Here is a 24,711-nt window from a genome sequence, read left to right as displayed (position 1 = left end):
CATAAAAACAGAGAAGTCGACCAATGGAATCGTATAGAAGACCCGAATTTTAACCCACAAACCTATGAACACCTCATTTTTGATAAAGGAGCCAAAAGTATACAATGGAAGAAAGAAACCAGCCGGTGTTTCTTATGGTGTCTGAAGGCAGATCTACCGGGAGTGTGGGTGGCACCATCTCTGGGGCTGGGATGCCGGGGCTGGAAAGGGGAAAGGGGAGGCAAGCTATGGACCTACATTCCCCGTTCTCTGCTTTTGTTTCTGAGCTGTGACGGCATCTCCAGGCACCAAGCTTCCTAAGAGGCCTGGAAGTGCTTTCTAACCTTGTGTGGCTGTGCTCTCCTTACAGAACCTGTGTTGCCCACTCTTCAGATGACTCCCACGGCCTGTTCCCAGAGGGCAGGATAACAAGGTATAGTAGTACCAGCAGTCTCTCGTGAGAATAGTGGTCCAGCGTTGACTTGCATGTGTCTCCTGCTGGGCACAGCCCAGTGAGGGAGAAACTCATCTACTATAGCAAGGCTGAGTGAGAGTTCTGCATTACTTGGAATCAGGGACAAGGGGACGCCCACTGTTCTGCAGGCCCACGGGGATAGAGAAAATCAGAACAAGTTTGAAAGCTGTTGGGAGATAACATGGCATTACAGGGCTTCTCTCAAAGGTGGAAATCAGAAGGCTAGACATACTTCTGAGAGGGTGGCAGGCAAGTAGTTCTAAGGACAGCCACTGTGTTAGCACCAAATACTGTCCAGGGAGCCCCCACTCCCCAGTCCCGAAATTCCGGGTCTAAAAGCAACTGGCAAACACTTGACCATGGAGTACCCAAAACAAAGTCATTCCCCTCCTGGGTAAAATAACTCTTGCTGTTGGTTACTAGCATGGAAATTCTAGGGCCACCCCTAGTGGGCAGGAAGCAACCCTACCCCTGGCACCTGTATGCATTCACCCTGGAGGGCCCTCTACACCCCTCTCAGATTTCCTGCGGACAGGCTGACTCAACAACCTTTACTCCACAAATCAGAGACTGGAAGATTGTTGACAGGAAGAGGACAGTGGACTGCCGTGGCTTGACAGGAGCTCGAGGTATATACTGCACGTTGACACAGTGAATGCATTGTTTTGCTTAGTTCTTCCAACCAGTATGTGTCAGGATAAGTACGTGTCAGCTCTCTTTACATGGGGCTGCTGGGGACCATCACTGCTGTGGAACAGTGCTGAGGTGGGTGTGATGCTGAGGAGAGCAAGAAAATGGCGCTCAGGTAAGTTTCCTGTGCTGTGAGAGAATAGCTGACAACAGCAACTTGGGGAAGGAAGGGCTTCCCCGACTCAGGTGCAGCCTTCACTGTCGGGGGAGGACGGTGATGGAAGGGAGGTGCAGTCTTCACTGTCAGGGGAGGTAAGGTGATGAAGGGAAGAGCAGCCTTCAGTGGGGGAAGGCACAGCAATGGAGGAGGCTGTGAGCTTATGTCCTCACAGAGGACAAAGAATGCTGGCACTCAGCTGGCTTCCTGTTTTCCCCTTTTCCCCCCTTTTATTCAGTCTGAGTCCCTAGCCTATTGATGGAGCAACCAGAGTGAAGTTCAATCTTCCTCAGTTAAGCCTTTCTGGAATAGGTGGTTCTTCTCAAAGACTAGGGAACTGACCTTACCCAGGCACTGCCAAATACTTCAATAAATGCTAAAATTCACGTATGTCTTAGAAGTATCTAAGGGGAAATCCAGAGTATTCTTTGGGTATCAGACTCAGATCTATTTCTGGACCCTTGTCTGTCAATATAAGCTTTGCAGTCTGCTGCCTGCTGGAGACTCCCCTAACCCCAAGAGTAAGCAAGAAGTCAGATGGGTTGGGAGCAGACAACTTCCCACAGCATGTGTAGAGTTGAGTCTCTGTTGCAATCTTGTGGTAACCCTATGGCTGCTATCTATTGTGTGGTTCATTATCGCAAAGAGAACCTGAAGCTGCAGGAAGAAAGCAGCTGTAGCTACAGGTTGTCCAACTCTAGGAGGGTGGGAGAAAGCAGATGCGGGCCAGCCTTTTTACACTTTACCAACATATTGGCCATTTAAATCTGTCAAGCAAATCCCCATGTGAGGACCCAGGAATCTGAAGAACTTGCTAAATGAAATCAATGAAGTCAATAATGAGCCCCTATGGACTCAGTCCTCTCAAATGGCTTGAGAGAAGTTGGTGGGAGTATTTTGTGAATCTCCTACCTTGCCTTTCATGAATGAAATGGCAGTTCATGCAACAACCAGTAAAAATTGGGGAGTTTTAGCCTCCAAAACACAAGTTTAAAGTGAGCTTCCCTGTTGGAGTCAACATACACTGGTTCCTTTGCATAAAGGCTGGGTGTCCAGCTAGAGAAGTGTACAGCACCACCCTGACCACTGTGGCTGCTCAGTGTCAACCTTGTCTCGGATGCAGTGGGAACCTATGGGTGTTGTGTCTGTTACCATGCGCTGGGCCACCTTCAGTATAGCATCAAGGTCCCCAGTGCTGAAAGCTGCCAACTGTAAGGCAATCAAGGCTGTGGTAAGCATGGTGGGACTACCCTGGAAGTAATACGCATTCTTTCAGCACAAGGAGGAAAGATGGCTTTTTGCACACAATCACTCCACCCTAAACCCTGTCACCAATAGCTTGCGAGAGAGCAGGTGATGGCCTTGTGATGACACAGCTTCATTCTACCTACCAGTAGGGGTGGGGGCAGTGGGAGGTTCCTTTTGGCTCCATTTAGCTCCTACTACATAGGCAACACCTTCAAAGGCACTTCCCAAAGACTATGTCAAAACTCCATCAAACTGAAAAACCCTTTTCTCGTGAATCCTAATACCCTACACCAAGGTGCCATTCTCCTCCTCTGAAAGAAAAACTCAGAAATGCAACAGCTGGTTTTGAACCTTTAATAAAAGTAAAAACAAACAAAAAGAATGCAAAAAGAACACAATGCTGCAAACTTAGCATGGACGTAAACCTCGCTGGGTGTTCAGATCGGGGACAGTGGATGTGGTTGGTACTAATTACCAGTTTTATAAATTCGATCACTTTGGTTCAGTGTACCTGCTATAAACTATTAGCAAAAACATCCTTCGGATTCACATTTTTTTTGGCTACATTATTTCTAATAGATTTATTTCCAGTTGAAGAGAAAAAAAGAATCATATATGATCAAGTACATCACCAAGTTCACTCACTTTCCTTCTAGTAGCTTTTGGTTTTCCTAAGACACTGAAGTATTTGCTGAGGAATACCTTTGAAGGACCATTTGTTTTTATTTCCAGGAAATTTTAAGGATTGCTCCAAAGTCCAGAACAACCCATTTTCTCTTAACCAAAGTAGTTTCAGAAAACCAGTTTACTCCCGACATTTTCCTCAAAACAAACTAAGCAAAACCCCAATGAGCATCAGCACATGAGGGAACCCAAACCCGGAAGTCCACACAGGCACCAAGTGTCTGTCCTGCCTGGGGACCAACTTCTGCGTCGAGTCAGTTCCACAGAATTTAAAACAAACCAAAAACACTTACATTGTAGAATACAAAAAAAGGTAAATTTGTAAGTAAAAATGACTAAACTCACAAAACTGGAGTATGTCCGAGGACTGGGGTGCAGTGGAGGGTGTGACTGAGGGAGCATCACGCTGACACGAGTATTGCTGAGCTCGCCTCCACGCACCTCTGAAATGACCCAAGAACCCTTCTCTGGAACAACTCACGCGGTTAAAAAAAAAACCAAAAAAAAAAAACCCAAAAAAAATAAATATTTAAGAGAATACAAGGCTCAGATTGGTTTTCATACACATTGCACTTGAAGTCGAAGACCCAATACTTGCAAATTAGGTCCCACATGGTCTATGCCATTCAACGCATACAGGACACCGCGTGTTTAATGCAGTGACGTGCGCACTCAACCTTTTACAAGGCAATCACAGATTGCAAGGTCCATAGGGCTGTGGAAAAAGTCCTCTCCACTTTGGAGTGACAGAAACAATTTCGGCTCATTACGACTGAAACAGCACAGACAGCTACTCACTCTTAGATGGTCCCAACTGTAGACAAAACTTCATTTAAATTGAGGAGAAAAGTCCAGCATCACGGTGTAGAATCATGACTTTGCGCTGCCCTTGGCTCTCAGGAAGATTGTCTACAAACCCCTGGCAGTGAAAAGCATAGTTCCCACACTGCTGAGACCCACATGTGAGCGCCTGCCTGAGCGTGTCCTGGAGATGTGGCTGCACTGGGACCTCCTGGGAGCATGACCTTCCTCCAACTCACTGCTGCTCTTCTCCCCGCTCCCTTTTACAAAACCCTATTTTAACTCTGGATAAATACTCTTACTACACATATTTCATGTCTGTTAAGCACCATCAGCCTCTCTCCTTTGGGCACTGACACAAAACTGCAGGTTGGTAGTTCATTTTGATTCAAGGCTTTGAAATATGGCAACTTGCTTTGAATGATGAATGAAATCTAATACTCAGGAAACTGGCCCCCTACCCCACTCTCACATACAGCCTGGGATGGAATGTTCCAGAGCAGACAGCAGTGAGGGTGGGTGAGCAAGGTAAGACTTAGGTGAGTGGTCCTTGCCTCCACTAGTCTAGACCATGTGAACACTTGTTCAGGAGTCATTTATCATCAGCAGCCCAGTCTAAATGGGACATTGAGGAAAAAGAGTCTTCATCACACCCAGGACCAGTGTCTCCACATCCTGCTTCCACTCTGAACCATGCCCTGAAGCTCAGTCACTGTGAGGCTTTTCTGGAACACCCTATGTGGAAAAGAAGAAGAAAAGTCAGTGGTGGAATGTTTAAATGGTTGGGACTTATACAATCTCCTTGTCTGGGGATGAGGCAGCTCAGGTTGAGTGCCAAGACCACCTTTCAGGCTGCTAAGGCTGCAGACTTAGCTCTTCACCTATGAAGTTCCGACAATCCAAACCTCAGAAAGTGGTGCTGCTCACCCGTTATGCAGAGTCAGACAATGACAAGTTGAGTGACTAAGCCACCAGCCACAGGAAACACTATCAAAGCACCACCACCCACGACAAGGTAGGACAGGTGCACCTCAGAGCTGACTCGGTGCAATTAGGGCCCTACTTTAAATTGGATTTAATGTGTAAAAGGTAGGTGGCTTCTGCTGGAGCCTTGATCAGACCTAAGGCCTCTGCTACATCTGCCCTGGCAGCAGCTCAAGCCTAGGAATCATTGTCATTGCCAGGCCTGCAGGACTATGTGTAGGACGGTGTCTCATCGGCAGAGCTGATTGGACAGAGGAAACACAAGCTGCCAATGCAGAAGAGACAAACCTCAATTCACACACCCATCCTCTGGAAGCCCAGAGACCTCCTACTCTGTTCAATGTTCCCACATTCAGCAGCCATACGTAATAAGATCCTGGGATCAACAAGTGATACAGAAATGGGGGTCAGAGTGAAGCCACCCCAGAGTATGCCATGCCTTCTGCCGGGCGGTGGCGGCACAGGCCTTTAATCTCAGCACTCAGGAGGCAGAGGCAGGTGGATCTCTGTGAGTTCAAGGCCTGCCTGGTCTACAAGGCGCATTCCAGGACAGCCAGGAATGTCACGCAGAGAAACCCTCTCTTGAAAAACCTAAATAAATAAATGAATAAGGCTGTAAGCAAACTTGCTTTATTTTTGCTGTTGTTTTCTTTCTCCATTTTTGAGTGTAGCTTAGGCTGGTCTGGAACTCACAGTGACCATGTTTCTGCCTCTCAATGGCTGGAATTAAAAGTATGCACCACACCTGGTCAGATTCTTAATAAACAGTTGGAAAAAAAGTTAAACCACCAAATTATACTATCTATTTACTGATTCTACGAACTAAAGACAATTTTAGAATCTACAGTCCTCAGGAGACTAAGCCTGTATTAATGTAAAAGACGAAAGACTCAAGAAGCTACCAATGGGCTGAGACTCCCTGGCACCTGGCTGCTCACTAGGGCTAGCTACACAGTGCGTCCTAAATGGAAGACTGCATCTGGAACCCTGGCTTGTTTACATCAGCTTTACATCCATTTGCTACATGTTAAAGGGCCATATAGTATATCAGTGAGTAGCATGGCTCAAATTGCACATACTTGTGCAAACATCAAGTTCCATATTTACAACACATTAATCATAGCTTCTACTTCACAGCTTGAGGGTTCCACTAAGTAACAACAGACATGGCCAGTAGTCAGTGACTCAACTGTGTCAGGAGACAGCAGGAAAGACTAAATGAATCCAACAGCAGGGCGGCAAGCTCCACAGTTAGTGTCCCTGTGGGAGAGGGGACAAGGAGCCGGCATACACTGAACTGCTGTCTGCAATCTGAAACTTGACTTTCTGGGGAAAGGCTTTATAAATGCAAACAGCAATGGCTGCAGATTCTATAAATGATGGCAAGAATTTTCTCTAAACACACAGGCTGATGACAAGCTTGCTGTATTTTCAGATACCCAGGACAAAGGGCACATACGAAGAACAACAAAAGCTCCACATGGAAGAAACTGCTCTAAGTCTATAAGCTGAGTTTCTGAGCATGGCTCTCCTTGTGAGTGCCCAGGGTTTCATGTTCAAGGGAACTACAGGCAACAAAGAGGACTGATGGATAGCAGGAGGGCAGCAGAGGTTCCTAGGACAGTTCCTCTAGTGTCAGTCATTTCTAGGTGTCTAGACTGCGGCATGCTCCTTCCCAGGCATGCTGATTCCCGAAGATAGGAGAGCCTTGGTCTCTATACACATCACCCTCTCAGAGGTCACAACTCCAAACACCTTTCAGACTGACACTAGTCAACCTGCTTGATGTCAGCTCAGCTCAAAAGCCCAGGCATTCTCTGCCAGTCTGAGGACAAATCTCAAAACACGAGATACCAGGAAGCCTTTCTTCCTCTGATAACTACCTGGGCACACTGCGGGGAGCGAGCGTGAGAGAAGTGTCGTCATGTTTTCATGTGATACGGATCTCGTATTTTGGGGGGTAGTTTGTTTTAAGACAAGGTCTCTGTAAGCAACCCACACTAGGCTCAACTCAAGACCCACTGGCCCCAGCTTCCTAGTGTTGGGGATATGTCCTACCATGCCTGGCTTCTGACAAGGTTGCTAACGCTGAGGACAGCTTTCTACCTCTCCATCACAGACAAGAGACAGTTCGTTTCTGACTGGCTGTGATCTGGAGAAGATTAGAGGGACAGAAAAGAAAGACACCTCTAGTACAAGCCCTTAGAAACGACTGGAATTTTTGTGAGATATCCAAGTGGCCTTCAACTTCAGCTTCTCCTGAGCGGGTGTCAGGTGGCGGTTTAAAAATAGCACAAAACACTGAGATAAGCACTCAGAGAAAACCCTGGAGCTCAACCCTGTGTGCGATGGCTCTCTCTAGTCACCCTCCTGTAAAGTTCACTACACTTAAGCCCTTGTGTCAAAGTCCTCTTGAACTAAAATGTTCACATTATCTTTAAAATTAAAGTGTTCAAGTGGCAATTGTTGCCTGGTGAAGAGATCTACTACAAGACTGTGCATTCAGCTGTCCAGTTGCCTCAGAAGTGACCCTGGATGTAAGGAGGTGACACTGTTTTCTCTCCCAGGGAAAAGAAAATTAGTACCCCAACAAGACGGCCCCTTTACACAGTGGTCAAGCCATACTCTAGAGCTCTCTGGACCATTCTTTCCCGGTGCCTGAGCTCAGGTACCTTTTGGTAGGGAGTGCATGCTGGTGTGTCTACAGACAAGGAGCTCCAGCATTGCCTGCACCCACTGACTTTGCTGACAGTGCTGCCTAGGGTGTATGCACTTAGAGAACCACAGGCTGCAGCTGCAGGGCACAGGGCCACCCTGAAGCTCTGGTTGCTTTCCAGCATGAACAAGTACAAAAAATCTGGACATCCTAACTTAGGGAAGACCCAGCTAGGTATCATTTTTTATTTACCATAGACTATCCTCATCATCTGTTGCTAAGGAATCTGAATGAGACAAACATCAACACCAAATATACCTGCCATGCTAACAAGCCTCAAGTGTCCAGAGAACACCGAGCACTGTACTCACCATAGCTAACTGCCGTCCTATGTTTCCCACTGTGACGCCACCTGAGAAAAATATACACGGGAGCCAGGAGCGAATATAGAGGAAATCTGGGGATGTGTACCTGGGGAGAAAACAAAACAGTCTTAGCTACCCAGGCAGCCTGGGGCCCAGGACTCCCGTGATATGGGTGTAGGAGACATTTGTGAGCTGCAGTTAGCATCAAATGCCAGTGTCTGAAAGACATGTTTTATGGCCACCAGACTTTCTTCTCACCAAGTCATGAATAATGAGTTTTTTGTTTTTCCGAGACAGGGTTTCTCTGTCTAACTGTTTTGGCTGTCCTGGAACTCACTTTGTAGACCAGGAAAGCCTCAAACTCATGGAGATCCACCTGCCTCTGCTAGGATTACCAAGTGATGGGATTAAAGGCATGTGTCACCACCACCTGGCTTGGATAGTGAGTTTTTAATATGTGCCAAGAAAAACCATTTTGAGATTTTCAAGTTATTTTGCAAAAAAAGCTAAATAACATACAAAACGTCTACACTTAACAGATAGGTGTTGTTACCAAAGCAAAGCAATATTTTAACACACTTACTGGTAGACACCATTATACACAAGAAGCTGAGTGATCAGAGTAGCTAGGAAGGCGATGGTGATCCCGAGCCCAAGGCCACTTCGGGAGCGGTCAAATGTCCACCACAGGCCCAAAGACAGGGCTGCTAATGTCAAGGACAGCTGGACATTATTGGCAAAATCCAATTTCTAGAGATCCAAAAGTTAAGGAAAAGTTTCCTAATTTATCATAAGAAAACACTAAACCCCAGAATAATTCATAGGCCACATTGTACAGTAACGTGCTGGTAATGATGGCGTATAAACAAAGCTGAACTCCCACCTCCAGGATGACATAAACAAACCCAAGACACCCATCCCCAGGGAGTACCGCATCCAGAGCACTGGCTTGTCATAGTAACTTCTGAGAGCCACAAGCAATGAAGCTCTGCTAAGATATTGTCTCTATCTCCTCACCCCTTCTTTTCAGTGAGTGGAGACAAGCAGGCACTACCCCATGCTATCTCTGGACCAGCCCAGGTTGAAGGGCAGGGGCAAGTCAGTCAGTTTATTCAGCGCCTGCCAATTAGCACTATCAGAGTTAGGAAATCGTCTGAGTAAGGAAAGAGCCCCTGACGTTGATGCACAACGTAGTTCCAAGTTACTCTAAAAACATAGTATTTGAAGCATTTACCATCAAATCAATCATTTTCACAGAAAATGTATAATGCACAAAAACACAGCACACTGCATGAAGGGAGTATGTCATCTTTGAGCACTAGAAGCCCAGGGGCTACCTGAGCAGCCCTGAACTTCTATAACAGAGAACAGGAACAAGGCTCTCACTAATTCTCTATTGCAGGAACAAGCATGTCAGTGGGGAAAAGCTAAGAGGGAGGATGGATCAAGTCCACTGAGAGACACAGTGACTGAGAGGCAGAGTACATCCACCTCTGGTGTTAGCCCCAGTGTCCTAAGATGAATAAAAGGCCCTAGAAACTGAAGTCCAGAATTCCTCTAAAGTACAGGGATGAGGGAATGAACATCAACACCCATCACAGTAACTGAGGATACGGCACTGGCGTGGTTGATGCCAACGAACACCGCTATACAGCGCATGACGCTGGCCCACTCTCTCTTGAACTTGTGAGGTTCTCCAAGGTGACTGTCAATACAGGGGTACAGTAGGCCGACAACAGCTATGTGAAGAAAAACAAAAACAGGATTAGCATACACTGGCTAAAATTAACACTTGTGTGGTCATTATTAACAGGATCCAAACCACTTCTTTTCCTAGGCCATTTGTCACCTGCACCACAAAGTTCTTACTATTTTGAAAATACCCTATAAGAAAAGGCTGTGGCACGGCCACTTCACCCTGCTTCTTTTTGCCTAGGCCTGGCCCCAGTGGGACAAGTGGCATACCGTGGGGAGGGCAGGGCCCTAGGAAGGGAGAGCTCTGCTGCCAGTCCCAGGCTGCGCTAGGATGGCTGGGCCTCCTCATGTTTGTTTCCTCATGTGTGAAATGAGGGTTATGTAAGTGAAGTGGAGGGCAGAGTAGGAAGAAGTTTTGTGGTTCTGAGTTAGTAATTGTGACAAACACAGACTCAGACTCCTAAACACTTGGACAGCAGCAAACTGGATATTCCAGAAGAGACCAAGAGAGTAAAAAACAGGAAAGGGGTGTCTGCAGTACAAGTAGGAGAGCCCCCAGGGGTCACAAGGTACGTGTGAGTTGCAGCTAAGTTCAAGATCTCAGGCTGCAGTCATTTGGCCTTGACAGCAGTGAGAAAGATGCAGGTTCAGCCACATATTCAGAGGAGGGAGAAGCCATCTCAAGTGCTCCTCAAAACTTTCATTACAAACTTTATGTTCCATACGCACAAAGAAAAGAATTTCAAATCTACATCTTATGCCCCAAAGAACTTTTAAGTGCTGGGGTAACAGTTCAGTGGCAAATGATTTGCCTAACATGTATGAGGCCACCCCAGTCCCAAATAAACAAGACGTTCACCCATTACAGCCATAAACCTAGAGTGTGTTGAAAACAAAGATGCCAACTTTGTCCCAAAGGCTACATCAACCTTCCTGGCACGAGCACGCAGCTGTCACAAGGCTGACCCCATAATGCTGCAGGTGAGCTTCAGAGCAACCTTGGGAATCAAGTACCCTGCACATTACTCCAACCCATGACTCAGCTACAGCCCAGCAGCGAAGCCCAGCGCATAAAGCTTAGGCAGGCAGTCCATAAAAGCTGGCTTCAAAGCAGACAGGCACAGGTGTGTCTCTCCAGTCCGGAGGAAAGGTGTACCAGAGTTTATACTGCCCACCCACACAGGCCAAAAGGCCAAAGACAAGCAAGGCGGGACACAGACACCTGACAGATGTCTTTGGAATAAATGCTGTGCATTGAGGGATATTGCAGGGATCTGTTGGGCTGTGACCAGTCAATTTTTTTTGTTTTTGTAAAACCAGCAAAATGAAAAGAAAGAAAGAAAGAAAGAAAGAAAGAAAGAAAGAAAGAAAGAAAGAAAGGGACTGTCTCACGGTAACAAGTTTCGTTGGGCCTGAGAGGTGACACCATAGGTGTGCTTAGGCCCAAAGGTTCCTCCTTTATTACTGTCTCAAGACTACTGGAGTTCCAGAGGGCTTGGCCGCCAGCCACAAGGCACTCACTATCAGCAGAAGGAAGTATGGAGAAGTCTGTCCCCTGGCAACAGCCTCTTGAGCGCACGTGATGGTTTGTTTTCAGTTATTCAGCGGGGTAGCACGTTTGCTCAGGCAGCCAATAGCTGAGTGGTGCTGCCCTCACCAGTTCTCCAGGCGGCCAATCCTGGCTTCTGACTCCGCGAGACAGCTGCGACTCCTCCACTTAAACTGCCAATTATCTCCTGACCTCATCTCCATCACTAGTCCCTCCAACTTCCGCCTGTCTCTCGCGCCCGCGTCTGGGGCTCCCAACCCTCTCGGCTCCCTTTTCTTGTACTCAGGGTGACAACAGCTGACGTGTCGTCGTCCCCCCACCCCCTGACTCCAAGAACAAGGAAGGGCACTCACCGGCTGCCGTGCCACAGCACGGGGGCACCCACCAGGCAGAGGAGAAGATGGTGGCGATCACCTCGTCGGGAAAGAGCGTGACATTCCGCTGGATCTGCAGCAGGTTGAGCACCAGGGCCAGGACCACACCGAACGAGAAAAGCACGAGGCTCCGCTGTACCAGGTCGTGGTGCCAGCTGCCGGGCCGCGCGCTGCATCCTGACGTTCCCGCTTGCTGGACCCGGGGCGAGGGCTCTGTGCCTCCGGGGCCCTGTGGACAGCGAGCTGCCGCAATCATGCCTCGCGGGAGGCTGTACGGCCTCGCAGCGCCGGCGCTTGGGCAGCTCCAGACGTGGTCGTGCAGCCTGGGCATCGGCGGCCAGGCGCACCGTGGGAGGAGCACGTCACAACACCACGCGTAGCGCGCCCGGACGGCCCAGGAGCGGCCGCGACCCCGCGCGGGTTCCGTTTATAAGGCGGGCCGCCGGTGGCATCATGTGACCACACTCAGCCTATCGACCGCCCGCGCGCCCCGCTGGGGGGCGTGTCTTCCAGCGGCTCCGCCCTGCCCGCGCGCCTGTCCGCTCGGGGTCTGGTGAGGCGGCAGGAGCCAATAGGAGGAGGGCGGCCCATATGACGTGCGCACACGCCACCGGGGGGTGGGGCTGGTGCCCGGCACGCGCGCTTCAAGTGAGTGCGCGCTGCACGGGCCGGCAGCAGGGCGGACAGGACGCGGGTCATATGGTCTGGCGCTGCCCTGCCCTTCCCTGCCCTGCAGTGCGCTGCCCAACCTCGTTTGCTGAAAGAATGCGGACACCGCGGGTCCTCGCCTTCCCCAGGTTCCGTGCGCAAACCCCTCTTAGTGCTCTAAAGACCCGGGATCCTTAGGGCCGAGCACCTTGTTGGCCAGGTGACAGGTGGTCTGTAGGTTCACAACCCAGTCCGGAGCGCCCCCCAGCCAAGACCACACCGGCTAAAGCCACAGGGCTTGTGACCAGGCCTGAAAGGGCACCGTGTGACCTTAGGTAGGACGTGTGGTGGCAAGAGAGTAAAACAAAGCCAACCTCCCTAGCAGGCTGTTTCTCAAAGTTCCTGCGGGAGGTCAGTTTCCCAGCGTGACGTGACGCAGCACCGGTGTGGGTGGCTTGGCCGCCTTCCTCGCTCACAATACGCCCATTCCCCTCTAAGCCATATTGGCCGTTCTATGCCTTGTTCAGAAGAACTCGAAGCAGTTTTGACTAAGGAATATTACAATTTGGGTCTTGGCTTTTTTGCCCTCTGGCCAGTGCAAGCTTGTGAAGGTTGCACGGGCACGTGCGTGCACGCACACAGTGGGGGTGGGGGGCATCAGTTCGGGAGCCCTCTCAACAGCAAAAGGCGGGAGGGGCTGCCTAGCTTCAGTGGATAGAAGTTGTTAGTGACTGTGAGTCTCTACCGTAAATGTGGCAGGTGCCGCCTCTACCAGCCATTATCGGCTATAATCCTTAGATGTTGAGAAAGCTGCACCTGTGTAAATACATACAACTTTGCCCCTAAGGAACAGACACATCACTCACAGGAAACTTGGCCCTAAGGAACAGTCACGTCAGTAACTTGTAGGAAGCTGGCATGACAGGCTGCAGCTCAGACCCTTCACCGACACCCCAGTACCATGCATCTGTCTTGTGGGTCCTGAGTTGTATTCCAGTCCATTTTGCTTGTCCTTACGGATTTCTCCAGGGTTCTTCCCCCGCCTCCCTCCAAGGACTCTTCTGTTGTTATAGTCCCTATGGGCAAGCCTGGAGCTTCTAGTATTCTGTGCATTTCTGGGTTGCTTGCCTCTGGAGTGAAGACTTCAGACAGTTGTCTTCAAACAGTTGCTCTGTTACCAGCTATTAGCTTGCTTGCCTCCTCTGCTTACCCAAGTCAGTACTCACCCAGCCTAACCTGCTGCTTGGCATCTCATCTGCACTGGGACAAAACAAGCTGTGGTCCTATACCATGATGACTGTAGTGGCACACAGACCAAGGTGTCCTGTGGACCATGAAGGATACCCACCCTGTGCGCTGGTTCCTGGGGTCCCATGGAGACTGCCACAGGCTCTATGGGCTTATGAGCAATTTGCCCTCACAGTCAATGAAGGACGCTTCCATAGGGTGATGGTAGAGGAGAGTTTGGACTAAGGCTCTTGGGGATGCAGCCTGATTGCCAAAAGTGATAGCCAGTTATTCTAAGGCCTGCTAGTGTCTCTGTGCATACTGGAAATGGATGATCAGGGGCCCCCTCTCTGCCCTGAGGATGAGTGGGGTTGCTAGGGAGATGCTTTTGAAACAGAGCTCCTGGGTGCACCACTGTACCATGTTACCATATTAACATGTACTTCATGTTAATCATTACAGACATACTGATTGCTGAGCTCCCAGCTACTGGGGACTCGCCTGGAGACCATGCAGGCAAGGTGAGCCAGCCACTCCCTTTGTCTCCCTGCATTCTTTCTGGGATAATAGCAATAATCACTCTGGCTTGTATTCTTAAAATGGAATAGATAAGGAGATATATCGGCTACTTTATCGCAAGCTTATCCCATGTTCCATGTTGGCTATTCAGAAAATATAATCATGTCTGGAGCTGAGGTAACAACCCAGTCAGTAAAGCGCTTGCTTTACAAGAATATGAACCAGACTATGACCCCCCCGCAGAACCCATATAAAGGGCCACACGTGCAGGAGCACATGTGGGTAATCTCCGTGCTAGAGACATAGAGGACCCTTGGACCTTGGTGTCTCGGTGGTGTAGCCAAAAAGTGAGCTCTGAGTTCAGAGAGAAACCGTGTCTTAAAAAAGGTGGAGAACAATTGAGGATGATTTTCGAATCCATCTGTGGTCTTCACTCACATCAACTTTCAGCCCACCACCCACCACCGAGCAAAAACTGCTGTTACCATTTCATACTAGGCCTGGGGGGGGAGGGTGGTGGCATATGCCTTTAATCCTAGCACTTGGGAGGCAGAGGTAGGCGGAACTCTGTGAGTTCGAGGCCAGCCTGGTCTACAAGAACTAGTTCCAGGACAGCCAGGACTGTTACACAGAGAAACCCTGTCTCAAACAAACAAAAAAGATTTCAGACCATGTATTTCCACAATTTTTTCCTATGCAGAAGTATTTCCACTTATTTTTTCCTATGCAGAAGTATATGTGGCTTTTTCAGTTTTTATTTTCAAAGCTTATTGTTTTTAATGTGTGCATGTGAATGTATGTATGTATGTGTTCCACATGCATGCAGGTGCTCACAGAGACCTGAAGAGAGTTCAGAATCCCCTGGAACTAGGATTATAGATGGTTGTGAGCCACCATGTGGATGCTGGGAACCAAACCTGGATCCTCCAGGAGAACAGCAAGTGTTCCTAACCACCAAGTCCTCTCTCCAGCCCCCTTTTTCATTTCTAAACATTTATTGTGTGTGTGGGGGGGTGGCTGGAGGTCAGAGGACAACCTGTGGGAGTTGCTTTTCTCCTTTTGTGTGGGTCCCAGAAATTAGAGTGCAGGCCTTTACCCCCTGAGCCATTTTGCCAGCCCCTGTACCACCTTCTGAGTCCTACTGGAGTCATTCACACACAGCAGATCCTGTGACCAAGTGACCGTGAGCTTCTTCAAAGCATGACTTTGGTACCGTGGTTGAAACTTCACAGACATAATGCACAGCTTCCTCACTACAGGCCCTCACTGTTTTCCTGTACTCAGAAGGTGCATAGGCTGCCCCAGGGTCACTGCTACCTCTTCAGCCTTCCCTAGCGTCAGACCACCACAAAGCTGCTGTCTACCTCTATGGGCTTCCTGTTCCAATCACTCTTGTGAACATGATATTCACTGTGTGTTCTTTGGTGGTTCTCTTTCAGCATAATGTTTTCAAGATTGATCTGTATTGTAGCACAGTACTGTGCTGTCTCTTTATGGCTGGCTAATATTCCAATGTGCAGCTTCACTTCACTTTGACCTTTCCCTGGTTGGATATTCTTGGCGGTTATGAATGATACTGCAGTAAAGACACGTAGATAGCTCTGTGTGTGTGTGCTTTCAGTTCTCTTGGTGAAATTACAGGGTCTTACAGGAAACTGTTTTCCAAGACAGCCACACCACTCTGCAGTCTCATCAGAACATCACGAGGGGCCAGCCTGGGTGAGGATCCCAGGGGAGCTATAAGGGAAGGTGACAGTGATCTCACAAGTATGTACCTCTCTCGAAGGGTTTGGTTGTGAAGAGGTGGGGGTAGGAAATGGAGCTGGAGGGAAGAGAGAGCAAGTCCAGTAGCTGTGGGACGTAACCTGGTTGACTCTAGTCATTGAGTCCACTGGGGACAGACAATGGATGGGGGCAAGTCTTTCCTCAAGGGAGTCAATGATTTTTAAAGGGAAAGGGTCTCTTGTGCAGCTATGCCCTCAAATGGGAAACTCTGCCTTGTGTGTGTTGGTGGGGGACAGGATCAGAAAGCTCAAGAGGCTTAGGAATTCATGAGAGCCCTCATGGAGGTTATCTGAGCTATAAACAATCTCTGGGGAGAGGAGAAAGGGACGCCTGCAAAGCTTGCAGGCGGGGAGCTCCAGAGAGCTCCAGACATGCAGATTCTGTGAGAGCGCAATCGTGCTGGAGTAGGCTGTAAAAGACAGCAATAACAACAAAAGGCTGTGTATTTGTGTGTGTGTGGGGGGGTGTATACATGCATTCCACAGTGTACGTGTGGAAGTCGGAACAACTTTTGGGAGTGGGTTCACTACTTCTACAATGTGGGTCCCATGGACTGGACTCAAATTTTCAGTCTTGGGGTCAGGCAAGCACCTTTACCCACCGAGCCATCTTTCCAGCCTACAGTAAGCCCTTTGGTGATAGCTTTTGTGTTGCCCACACGCCTATAATTAACCCCATGGACTCATCGGTTCTCTAACCTAGACTCAGTGGAATAGCACCTTTGGTCTCCAGCGACTGCCCTACCTAGAGTGATGGACAGTATTCATACACTACACAGGGAGGAAGGGCGATGGTGGGGAAGGGCAGATTGGGATTGGGGGTTGGGAAGGTGGGTGTGGGGAGCTGCTCTCTTAGGGTTGAAGACCTGGTGAGATCTGTGATAGCAGTGCCACTGACTTGCAAGGTGTGGTGACTCTGTGTGTGACTCTCTAGATCAGCATAAGGGCTTCTGGGGTTTTTGCTGGCAGAGAAAAGGCAGAAAAATGGGACCAGGGAGGCAGGATTGGGGCCTGGTGATTGATAGGGTTCTGGAAGGTGGAGGGAGAAGCAGAAGACAGTTTGGAAGAGGCCCCCAAACTGGAGGACAGGTGTTCAGAGAGGAGAGGAACCCACACGGAACTGATACAAGCCCCAGGCATACAGGGATCTTTGTGCGCTTCCTTGGTCTTACTTGCCTCTGCCTTTGATTCTGGAACTGGCACCACTTGATCCCGTAGAGTAGAAATGCTGGGATAGCACAGCTGGGGCAGAGGAGACCGGCTTTATAGACAGCCAGGCTGAAACAAGCAAAAATGACATGGGGTTGCTTAACACCTCACTGCTTCCTTCCGGCTTTCTGCAAGGATTAGCTGGTATAAGGCTTAAGGCAGGGGACTTATGGAAGGGTCTGTTTGGGGAACTTGGCTGTGGCCTCCTGATTTCTTGGAAGTTGGATAACAGTTTAGTTTCGGTTTGGTGACATGGGACTTTAGCACAGGCGGGTGAGGTTGTTTTTCTCTGCCATCTGGCAGCTGGACCTGTGCAGCAGCCCTTGGAAAACCAGGAAGCTAACAGACACCTCTGGTCCTGAGTAGGCAGCTGGTGAATGGCCCAGCCAGGTGGGGGTAGAAGCTGAGGATGAGCGCATCGTGGGGAGATGCTGGAGATATGGGCAAAGTCCAGAATGGCTTGATGACCAGGTGCTGGACTGCTGGACAGCACGTCACCCAGGAGGGCAAGGCCTGGATGACTAAGGCTTCTGTAGGCCAATGTGGCTAACAAAGGCTCACAACAGGTTTGGAAAATGGAGGTGGCCAGTGTAACAGGGATGAAGATAGAGACTGGGGGTGGTAGGTGGGGTGCTGGGTAGGTAGTGTGTCCTCTAACCTGTGTCCTCTCTGGACTTTCAGAATTGTTTGGAATAAGAGTTACTGCAGATGCAAAAAGTTAAAAGATGAGGTCACTGGGTGCAGGACAGACCCTGATCAATGTAAGGCTTCCCGTATTAGAGGAGAAGAGGAGCCAGACCGATATAGACACCAGCAGCAGCCTCCCCCAGCTTTAGAGGGGTCATGGACTCCATACTCTCCAAATTCTGGCCAGGGCTGAGTTTCTGTTGGGGTAGGGCTGGGGCAGCAAGAAGGTATGGAGAAAGGTTTGGGGTTGCAGCCCATGCTATAGACACACTGGTGCTTTCTGTTGGTCCCCAGGCCCCCAAGAAAGGGCTGAATTGTCTGTCCTAATCTCAGGCTCCCAGAGGAGCCCAGATGGGAAGAGAGCAGATCATCTTGTAGAGCGGTGAATGCAATGCTCTCCCAGTGGGGTTTGCCTTGGCTGACCCCTGCCCTTCCTTACCCCATAGCACCTTCCTCCCTCAACACCTCCAGGTCCTCTGCCCTCCCCATCTCTTCCTCCTCTTTCCTCTCCCTAACCCTCCCTCCACTCCCTACTTCTCCCTCTATTCCTTCTCTCCACTCCCACCTCTCCTCTTCCCTTTCTCCATCCCTGCTCCACTTCCTCTTCCCTGTCTCTCTCACACTCCTTTCCTTCCATGCCCATTGTTCAGTTAGGTGTCAGGAGCTCGCACACTCCTGGTGTGAATCCCCTGTGGCTGCTGTGATGAGTGAGCTGGAGCACATTAACTCATAGCAATATGAGTTTATCGTCCCAGAGGTCTGGAGTGTGAAAGGGGATGCATCCCCTCTGCGAGGATCTGTTTCTGCCCTTCTGACTCCTGGAGACCACCTGCTTCCCTTGGCTCAAGGCGTCCTCCTCTCCTCCTGCTGACTATTGATTGTGTCTCTGACTTTCTTCCTGCCACCCTCTCACATCCTAGGACATTTCATTTACATCAAAACTATCTAGAGAAGCCAGCCATATGTGTGTATGTTCTTTAAGTCCCATTTTCAACATGAGGCATCAGGAGGTAGAACCTTTGGGAGGTGATGAGGTGAATCAGAAGACTCCATCATTACCTCATCTCAAGGACTTTGACATAGCCACATCTAGAGTCCCTTTTCCACCCAGGCCATGCTTCACAGGCTGAATGTCAGGACCCAACTCCAGGGCTGTATGTCTGCCAGATCCCACCTGAAGACAGATTCCATCCAGCACATTGGCTCCTGTTGAAGCCCAAGCCAAGAGCTCTGGAAATTCAAGCCAGGCCTGTCATCCCACTTCAAAGACTGGAGAAATACCAAGTTTTAGGCTAACCTGGGCAACACAGTCTTAAGGGGAAAAAAAAGAGATGGAATATAGTGAATGGTAGCAGAGCCCCAGCTTGGTATGCGCAAGGCTCTGAGTTTAACCCTAAGCACTTAAAAAAGGGAGAGAGGGGAAGGGATGGGTCCTTCAGATACTTAGATAGGAGGCTCCAGCCCGCATGTGGATAGAGGAGCCAGGGAAGCCAAGGTAGGCAGAAGGTGTCTTCTAGTACATGAGACTCCAAGGACTCCTGAACAAAGAGATGGAGCTGGAAAACAAGCTGGGATGGAGCCTGGCTGTTACGCCAGTGAGTATGGCAGTATTACGGGGGATGGTGTCCCCAAATCATCCTCATCCACCCACTTCTACTGATGGTGGTTTAGCTATTGCCCTTCCTTGCTGTGGTCAGATGATGTCCAGGCCTATGTCTGGACCATAGGGAATAAACTGGCATGTGTGCAGTTACAAGCATACCAAGCAGCCAGCTGTACCCCGGGCACCCCATCCCCCCTTCTTTCTCTCTGAGGTGATTACACTCTCCTCCTCAGGCTCTGTCCGTCTCTGTCTCTTTGAATAAACTAGCATGCACCCTAATCAATACTATGGGCTCAAGGTCATGTTTAAGCTCCACATTGCTTAAGTACTTAGCCCTGAGATTAACAGCAAACTTCCTATTCTACAGTCACTTCCCATGCCCTTGGGGAGCCATGATGGCTTTATGGTGATGTGGACTGTAAGTGAGAAGCACAAAAGTGGCAGATGATATTTTAAGTAAGCCATTCTTAAGTAAGTAAGGTTTCTGCTGTTCATGGCAGTACCAGTTCAGGCCTGGGCTGTGGTTCTTCTCCCTGCATGGCCTGTGGTCGTCACAGTCCCTGATTGTGAGGCATTGTCTGGTTGAGGAGAGGGACTGAGGTTGCATGTTTGCCAACTATTAGCACGTATGGGTCTCTTCTAGAAGCATGTTGAACCCTGAGCATGGCTGCTATTAGGAGGGGCAGTGCAAACTGAGAACCTTTCTTCCTCGCTGAAGCCTGGGAGATGCTTCAGCATGGAGTCAGCCTGACTGGGGATAGAGAGGTACATGTGGGCAGCATGAAGGAGCTTGTCTGGTAGCATGAGGTGGTCTTGCTCTGGAGCTGTGTGGAATATGGGAGTGGTTTCATACTTCCCACCGTTCCCCAAGGCTAAGGTCATGGCAAGCTGTTATACCCCACAAGGACGAGATACCAGACCTGGAGAGTCTGATCGCCAGTAGGCTCTCCTGGTGCATGTCCATAGGGGTAGACACAGGTGCTTGTTTCCACTTGGTTGAGAGACAGGGTGTGGCCAAGACACACCATTCTCAGAAGCAGACCTTCAGAGTGTACTCAGGGCTGCACAGAGAACAATGACTATAAGAACTCTGAAGAACTCTGGAGTGTGTGGCTCCATCTAGGCTGTCAGTGTCCTAGTAGGGCAGAGGAGTCTTACAATAACACAAGCAGTCATTGTGCATGTTGCTCCCATGTCTAGGAAGGAGAGCAGAAAGACCACATCCTGTTCTTCAGCCAGGCTCACGGTGGGACAGAGGGTCAGGAGATGGAGCCCTGAGGGGTGGGGGCAGTGATGAATGCTAGTCTGGAGATGGAGCCCTAAGGGGCAGGGGCAGCGATGAATGTTAGCCATACAGAATGCAGATGCAGACTGTGCAAGATAGAAGATAGGTCACTGTGGAACTGAGGTCTGAGCCTTCTCAAGGAGGCAGAAAGAATGGAGGTCGTCTGCCCTAGTATGGGTGCGCAGTGATGCTCTCAAGGTCAGAGTCAATCTGTCAAGAGAGGGCAAGGCTGGGAACAGAAGGGCTGAGGGAGGATGTGGGGAGTATGCTGCTATATGGGCATGTTTGAGGCTATGGGCCACTAGGGTAATGGTGGGAAGGTGGGCAGACACCTTTGCATTCATTGTAATGCCTCCACACCACACAGCACCAGAGAACAGTGCCTGAAATTCTCAACTCAGATTCCAGTATGTTGTGACTTGCAGTGTTTTCTCTGTACATACAAAACTCTTTGCTATTCTAGAACTATAACAAAACTTAAGATTTTCTTACAATCATCCCTCAGTGTGTCTCAAAGTAAAGCATATTTGGGTCGAATTTTTTTGATGTAGTGGCATTTCGCTTGTATTTTAATAAATAAGACTTGCCTGAGGATCAGAAAAAGTAAAACAGCCACACTGGGCAACCTTACAGACCAGGCAGCAGTGACACGCACCTTTAATCCCAGTAGCCACACTAGCTTGCCATAGAAACCAGGTGGTAGCTGTGCACACCCTTAATCTCAGAAATAGAAAGGATTGTAAAATGGGAGGAGACAATTCTTAGGCACAGTCCCATTCTCAAGTTTCCTGGGAGCAGGATCACCATTTTCAGACTGAGGTCAAGGTAAGAGCCAGTGGCTGGCAGCTTTCCTTTTCTGGTCTTCAGTTTGAACCCCAATATCTGTCATTGAAATTTTATTATCATGCAACAGTTTAATTTTTAAAACTACTTTTTGAATTGATTAGGGTTTATAAATAATTGTTCAATGAATACCAGAGTGAAGTTAGGGCAGAATTTCTAGCAATTTCTGAAATGACCCTAGACATTTTTTAACTGTATGTTTATAAGGAGAGTTCTTAGTACTGAATTTTAGAAAACAAAAAACATTGATCATTGGGGAGATGGCTCAGTGGGTAAAGTGCTTGTGTAAAAGTAAGGACCTGAATTTGAAACCTCAATGCTCCCTAAGAGCCAGACGGGTCTCATGGTGGACTTATAACGCCAATGCTAGGAGGCAGAGACAAGGGATCCCTGGAGCAAGCTATGTTAGTGGAATTGTTCTGCTCAGGGTTTAAGTGAGAGACCCTGTTTCAATATGTAAGGCTGAGGAAGAAGCCTGACATTAGTGTCTGGCCTCCATATACATTTGTGGATAGGTGAATCACATGCACCCATACATATGTAGGCGTGAACACACATACACACTGCACACAAACACGCACAAGTCTCACTCACCTCTGAAAAACACCAGAGATAGTCTCCATCCTGTGCTCCAAATATTTGGCCATGAGGCAATTCCTTATGTAAACATAGACAAGCACATCCATCTCATTAGTATGCAAATTTGCTTCTGTCTTTAAGAGATAATAAATTAGATGTATACCAAGGAATTGCTTGAAAAGAAATGCCTCTGTGATTTATCATCAATAAATGTTTGATTGCTATACCTGTTTTATAGAATATTTGCCTTGGCATCTTAGTTACTTTTCTATTGTGAAGACATCATGACAAAGACAACTTATAGAAAAAAATAGTTTATTGGAGGCTTACAGTTTCAGAGGTCATGAGCCCATGACCATCAGAACATAGCAGTATGGAGGCAGACACGGTGTTGGTGTAGTAGCTGAGAGCTCACATCTGATCCACAAGCGAAAAACGAGAGAGAGAGAGACAGAGACAGAGAACTGGAAATGGTATGGACTTTTGAAACCTCAAAACCCACCCCAGTGACACACCTCCTCTAACAAGGCCACACCCCCTAAACCTTCCCAAACAATTCCAGTAATTGGGGACCAAGTATTCAAACATGAGCCTATGGGGACCATTCTTGTTCAAGTCACCAGACTGAGCTGGGGTAAAATTTCTCAGGTGAAAAGGATATGAGTAGAACTCTTTATTTATTTATTATGTATACAACATTCTGCCTCCATGTATGCCCGCATGCCAGAGGAGGGCGCCAGATCTCATTACAGATGGTTGTGAGCCACCATGTGGTTGCTGGGAACTGAACTCAGGACCTTTGGAAGAGTAGGCAGTGCTCTTATCCATTGAGCCATCTCTCCAGCCCCCATGAGTAGAACTCTTAAGCAATCCTCAGCAGAACACCATGGCTAAGGAATGGAGGGTGGCCTTCATTGGGGCCCTGTTCTTTTAAAGCTTCCTTTCTTCACAGGCCTTACCCAGCACCCTCCCACACTCACTCCCTAGTGCCTTTCATTTCTGTACACTGAAGGCCAGCGTCAGCTTACAGTTGGATGGCTCGTGTGGCCAGCATTTTCTTTGGTTCTTGTTCTCCAGCACCTGTGGCTGGCCCTGTTGACTTCTCTTGGGTTAAGTGGCCACAGAACCTTCCTCACCCATGCTGGTCATCTCCACATACTCTTGCCTTCACTCTTCTTGTCTACCCCAACTGGCCATATTCCTGAATCCCACTACAGGAGGCAAATGTCATTTGGCCAGAGGGGAAGTGCTGGCAGAAAAGGGAAAGAATGGGTGTGAGCTCCCTGCTCGCTCAGCTCTGAGGGTGCCCTCAAAATGCCCAGGCTTGCCCAGCCTTGTTCCTTCCCCCTAGCAATGTGAATTGTTTTCTTAAGCTGCCTGTCTGTTTCACCATCTGCTGCTTTCCTCAGTTTGGCTGTGTTTTCCAAGCAGCCTCTCCACTAAAGAGTCTTTCTTTAAATGATCCAGGAGAATTTTGTGTCTTGGGAGGGTCCAGTAAAACAAACACCTCTTTTTGTTCCCCTCCCAGCAAGAAAAAGATCTAATGCTTGGGTAAGCCTGTCACCTTTTGTTCAGGTGCTCTGAAACTTTGGAAACAGGCTTCTGAGGATTCAGGAAGCTGCAGGGGTGCAGGACAGCTGAAGGGTTGGTATGCTACCACAACAGCTGTAGCTTTCTGGGTGTTTGAATTCCTTGTATCTTCAAAGACCCGAGCTTCTCATAAAGTCACTTTGCGGGCATCAGGATATTTGTCAGATTTTAGCCACTGTGACAAAATGCCAGAGAGAAACCTGGCAAGAGGCCACCTAAAGAAGGAAGACCTGATTTTGGTCCATAGTTTAGGAGGATCCAGGTTGTCATGTTGGGGAAGGGACAGCAGCAGTACAGGGACCCAGGACACATCATATCCACAGTGAATGCCAGTGCTCATCTGGCTTTCTCCTTTCCCCATTCTAATTCAGCTTGGACTCCCCAGCCCATAGGACCCATCTCTAGGGACTTAGGACAGACCTTCCCTCTCCATTTAAATATCGGTGGCAATGTTGTCACAGCCATGCTCAGAGGTGTGTCTCCTAGTGATTACAAAGCCAACCATGTTGACGACAGCTGCTAACAATGACAAGCAGGAAAGGGTTGCTTTACTTGTTGATTTCAGTCCATATTCAACTAGCTCCAGAGCTTTGTGCCTGTGGCGTGGTAGGGAGCAAAGCCTCTGGCCTCATGGCATCCAGGAAGGGATGCAGAGAAGGGACTGAGGACAAGAGACAGCCCCTAAGGACCCATTCTCTTCAACTAAGTGCTACCACCCAAGTGTCCATCAAATTCTAAGCCCTTCAGTGAAGTGATCCACACAGATCTAGCTGCGGCTCTGAAGCCTCACTCGTGCACACAGTACATCAGGGACCGAGCCTTCAGCTTGTGAGCTTGTCTGACATTCCAGATCTGAATCATCACACATGGATTGGGCTTCAACATACCCTTATGGGGGAAACCAGTTAGTCCACGCCAGTCTGGCTTAAAGAAGATGGAGATCACAGGGAGAACCAGGTGTAACCTCCAGGACATGGGAGTTTTAAGCAAAACAACTCTAGCTTCGAGTATAAAACTGTATTTTCGCAGGGCGATGGTGGCGCACGCCTTTAATCCCAGCACTCGGGAGGCAGAGGCAGG

General features: G+C 48.8%; 1 protein-coding gene across 2 annotated transcripts; it reads right to left on the bottom strand.

The window, feature by feature from the left end:
• Positions 1-2,883: 2,883 nt before the first annotated feature.
• Insig1 (insulin induced gene 1) lies at positions 2,884-12,156 on the bottom strand. 2 transcript variants are annotated; one of them, XM_005367454.3, is made up of 5 exons: positions 11,637-12,095; positions 9,654-9,778; positions 8,623-8,789; positions 8,046-8,145; positions 2,884-4,769 (listed from the first exon to the last, which is right to left on the bottom strand). In XM_005367454.3, the coding sequence occupies exons 1-5, from the start codon at positions 11,986-11,988 to the stop codon at positions 4,740-4,742; spliced, it is 774 nt and encodes a 257-aa protein (XP_005367511.1). In that variant the 5' UTR covers positions 11,989-12,095; the 3' UTR covers positions 2,884-4,739. The 2 variants fall into 2 exon arrangements, with proteins under 2 accessions (XP_005367511.1, XP_026645206.1); XM_026789405.1 differs by lacking the exons at positions 2,884-4,769; positions 8,623-8,789; positions 9,654-9,778 and having other exon boundaries at positions 8,063-8,145; positions 11,637-12,156.
• Positions 12,157-24,711: the final 12,555 nt, after the last annotated feature.

Source organism: Microtus ochrogaster, unplaced genomic scaffold, assembly GCF_000317375.1.
Source record: "Microtus ochrogaster isolate Prairie Vole_2 unplaced genomic scaffold, MicOch1.0 UNK18, whole genome shotgun sequence".
Lineage (NCBI taxonomy): Eukaryota > Metazoa > Chordata > Mammalia > Rodentia > Cricetidae > Microtus > Microtus ochrogaster.
The sequence above is the reverse complement of the archived record's forward strand: the minus strand, read 5'-3'. Positions and strand labels throughout refer to the sequence as shown.

Coding starts and splice junctions, on each gene's coding strand:
- Insig1 (XM_005367454.3), bottom strand. CDS start 11,988: ATGCCCAGGCTGCACGACCACGTCTGGAGCTGCCCAAGCGCCGGCGCT. Junction 8,790..9,653: donor GCATCAACCACGCCAGTGCC/GTATCCTCAGTT, acceptor TTGGATCTCTAG/AAATTGGATTTTGCCAATAA. Junction 8,146..8,622: donor GTGTATAATGGTGTCTACCA/GTAAGTGTGTTA, acceptor TTTTCTCCCCAG/GTACACATCCCCAGATTTCC.